Source organism: Tupaia chinensis, unplaced genomic scaffold (genome assembly GCF_000334495.1).
Source record: "Tupaia chinensis unplaced genomic scaffold, TupChi_1.0 Scaffold000117_2, whole genome shotgun sequence".
In the NCBI taxonomy this organism is placed as follows: domain Eukaryota; kingdom Metazoa; phylum Chordata; class Mammalia; order Scandentia; family Tupaiidae; genus Tupaia; species Tupaia belangeri.
The window spans coordinates 2,281,976-2,285,486 of record NW_006159583.1 but is presented as its reverse complement, the minus strand read 5'-3'; the positions used below and the strand labels follow the sequence as shown (position 1 = coordinate 2,285,486).

The 3,511-nt window shown below is 36.7% G+C and overlaps 1 protein-coding gene across 1 annotated transcript in view; it reads right to left on the bottom strand.

The window, feature by feature from the left end:
- LAMA2 (laminin subunit alpha 2) overlaps positions 1-3,511 on the bottom strand; it is a 509,250-nt gene that overhangs the window by 62,710 nt on the left and 443,029 nt on the right. The window contains exon 51 of the mRNA XM_027770245.1: positions 381-543. Coding sequence (XP_027626046.1) covers positions 381-543 — 163 coding nt within the window. The remainder of the gene's footprint in view (positions 1-380; positions 544-3,511) is intronic.

Genomic DNA, 3,511 nt, shown 5'->3' with positions numbered 1-3,511 from the left:
GAATGGAGAAGAAGGATTGCAGGTGTGGGCCCCCCCCCGGGGGGGGATTTTTTGCTTTCTGTCTCTCTGTCTCTCTCTGTCTTTCTGGTGAGCGCACGTGCCCTATAGCAAAAACCTCTCCAAAAAAAGAAAGAAAGAAAAACAATGATGGAGGGAGTTATGTTGAAAATAAATAGTAATTAAACTGTCCACAATTAAAGTCATTAGTGAAAATATAAGCACCATCTGTTTCACCCATTCTTGGCTATCACAGTCATCCTGGATTTCTTTTCATAATAATTGATAAAGTTACCAATTACTGATAATTGTATTAGAATTCTACAGAAAAGAAGCAAGCGTATTTTTGAACATGGAAGATCTGCTATGCATATGATATTTACCAGGTCTCGGGTGGCAAGATACATCAGGAGGGCACTTGAAGAAAATGTTCTGAACTTGAACATGACAGTGGAGATGTTGGGGAACCAACGAATGGGGCGGCTGACCAATGCATAACCTTCTCCATCAAACTGAATAGTCCCCTCACTGTCTTCCACCTGAGGACTGAAGAGAGAAACATTTTATGTCAATCAGATCATGTCTACTTGGTTGGTCATACATCAAAATAGTCTTTGTTTGGTACTGGACTGCAAGCTGTTGTAGGGCAGGAGCCACTCAAAATGTGTATCATCCATCCTTCCACTTCTCTCCACCCTCACTCCTACCACCCTAGACTGGGTAACCACTTTATCTCACCTGGACTTCGTCAGGTAGCCAATAACTAGATCACTGGTGTTTTAAACACTTTATTTTGCACAGAAGCATTTGGTAGATACTCTTGGATTGGTGTATAAGTGTGTCTTAAAGGTGATGGTGCAAGGTGGTGGGAATTTTGAATAGGCTGAGAATGCACTGTTACTTTTTTTGTATATATAATACAATGGAATATAAGCTCTTACTCTGAATATTCACCATCCTAAAGGTTTTTTTCTGGAACAAATTAGATTCAGACAATAAAAGATGTCTGTATTTATTTGCATGGATTTTATGTTTCTTTCAAAAGAATGTGACCTCTATGAGACCACCTAGAGCTTATGAGTCATCCTTACATGAGACACAGACAGCATCTAGCATACGTAGTACATAAAATCTAGGAAATGTTCACGGGTTAAAGCTTTTAGAATAGCAAATCACATCACAGAGAATATACGTTTAATCAACTTAAGTTAAATAATTAATGAATATATAAGATAAGTCTTAATAATATGACATTAAAATGTTTTCCAAGAGGTTAGCAGGGCATGATGGTCAAGGCACTGGACTCCCACGTGGCTGACTGTGGCTTAAGCAGGATCTGGTGGCTTAAAAATTATGCTGGGCATGTGTGCTTGTGTGCTCCAAATCCCAACAAGAGAATGAAGGACAAGTGGTTGCTGTGTAGCCACCCCTTTGGTCCTACTGCCGCTCCCTAGCAAGTGCATGTGCCCTATGGCAGAAACCATAAAAAAAAAAAAAATCCTTTTCGTCAAATGATAAACAATCTATATTTACCTATTTAATCATCTATCTGATGTTACTATAGAGTAAGACTCAATTATGGAGATTTTTTTTTCAAATTTTACATATCTGCACATTAGCTTATATTTGAATGTCTGAAATTTGGGTGTTGTATAAACTTGACAGTAGGGAGGAGATTTTGAAAAATATTATAGTAATGTCACTATATAATAACAAGAGTGTAGAATATTGTTTTCACTATATATTAGTTAATGAAAAAATAACTATAGAGCTTGCGAAGAAGAGCTGCTTTGCATTTTAGATAAGTTGGCTTTCTCTGTTTTTCTAGAGTGAAGATAGATCAAACACTGAGGAAAAAACAGAGGAAAGAGTCTTATTCTGTGTCTTTCATGGTCAAATCTTTTTGAATTGCATCTGATTTGTAATAACAGTGTAATATGAAATTTTTTTCCAATGTAAATTCAAAAGATACTTCAAAAATATTCATAAAAAATGAAAACGAAAAGACTGAAGAACACAATCTATTAACAGTATAATTCATAGTGAGTAAGCTGGCTATAACTTTGCCTTCCTTCATCACAACCACGAATACATTAATTCCTAGGGTATTGCATTAGAGATAAGAGGCTGTTGTATAGGGTTTACTTAAGAGAAATTTTTTTGAGTTCTCATTTATGAGGACTTTGCATTATGTCCTGCCATGACACTAATTTCTACCTAAGAAAGGGTTGTTGGAGACACTGTTGACAGTTTTCTAGTTGCTTTGGCTCAATAGATTGTTACTTACAACTTAAAAAAAAAAATCCCAAACCCCCAAACATAAATCTTACTATACAATGTGGGAATAAATACTGAAATCAAAACAAGAATATGGGGCCCTATCGCCTAGCAATAAGGGTAGTTGCTTCCCACAAGCCTGACTGTGGTTTGAATCCTGTCCCCAGTGGTTTAAAAAGCATACCAGGCATATGTGTGTGCTGGTTCCAAATGCCAGCAGGATAGAGAAATGAAGGAGAATGGATTTCAGTGCGACCACACCTTCGAAGGGTATTTTCTGCCTCTCATTCTCTCTCTGTCTCTCTCGCTAATGAGTGCATGTGCTCTCTGACAACCAAAAAAAAAAAAAATATGTATGGTGATTAGTGGGCACTAAGATTTCTTTGCTGAGAAATTCTTTACTTTTAGCTAATTGTATTATATCCTTTATTCATTTGTATATAAAAATATTTATTCCCTGTATATGCTTCATGTGCTGGATAGGTTGCATAGAAAGATTTATTCTCTCTATATACATTTTTGTCAGAATGTTAAATATCTTCTAACTCTTTTTAGTTCTGATGGTTATCTTACAGTGGATGATGGTGAGTTTTGGTATTTTGTCTTGCCCTCTCTGGGCCCTTTTTTCTCTCCTTTCCTTTAAACAGAATCTGCAAGACCCATGAGTTTCCACTGGAAGCACTTGTAGGACTTTTGAAAAATCATGTAGGAAATCAAAGGTAAGTGAAAGTTTTACATTTTTAAAATTAACATAGGTGAAGTGAATCCAAGCTTAATGAGGCCTGAAGATATACCAATTTAGAGAGAATTCTCTTTAAGAAAAATAAAGTTATGACGACCGATATCCTACACACACACACACACACACACACACATCACAAAACATCCTGGGCATGAAAGAATGTTGGAGTTAAGGCATAGTAATCTTTTTTTTATATAAAAAAGAATTATCTATTTAATTTTATTTATTATTACTGTTATTTTAAAGTTTCTATAGGGCACATGAACTCACCAGAGAGAGAGAGAGGGAGGGGTGGGGTGAGTGAGACAGCAAGCGGCAGATCTGGGACATAAACTGCAGTTGGCCACACAGGAGCCTAGAGCCCTAGCCACCACACCACCTGCTGGCCCCAAGACATAGTCATCTTAACTGATTGCGGTTAAAACCTTGAGTTGTCAGGAAAGTCATGTCGTATTTTAGCATAGAGAAACATAAAAAAATATGCACAAATTTCCT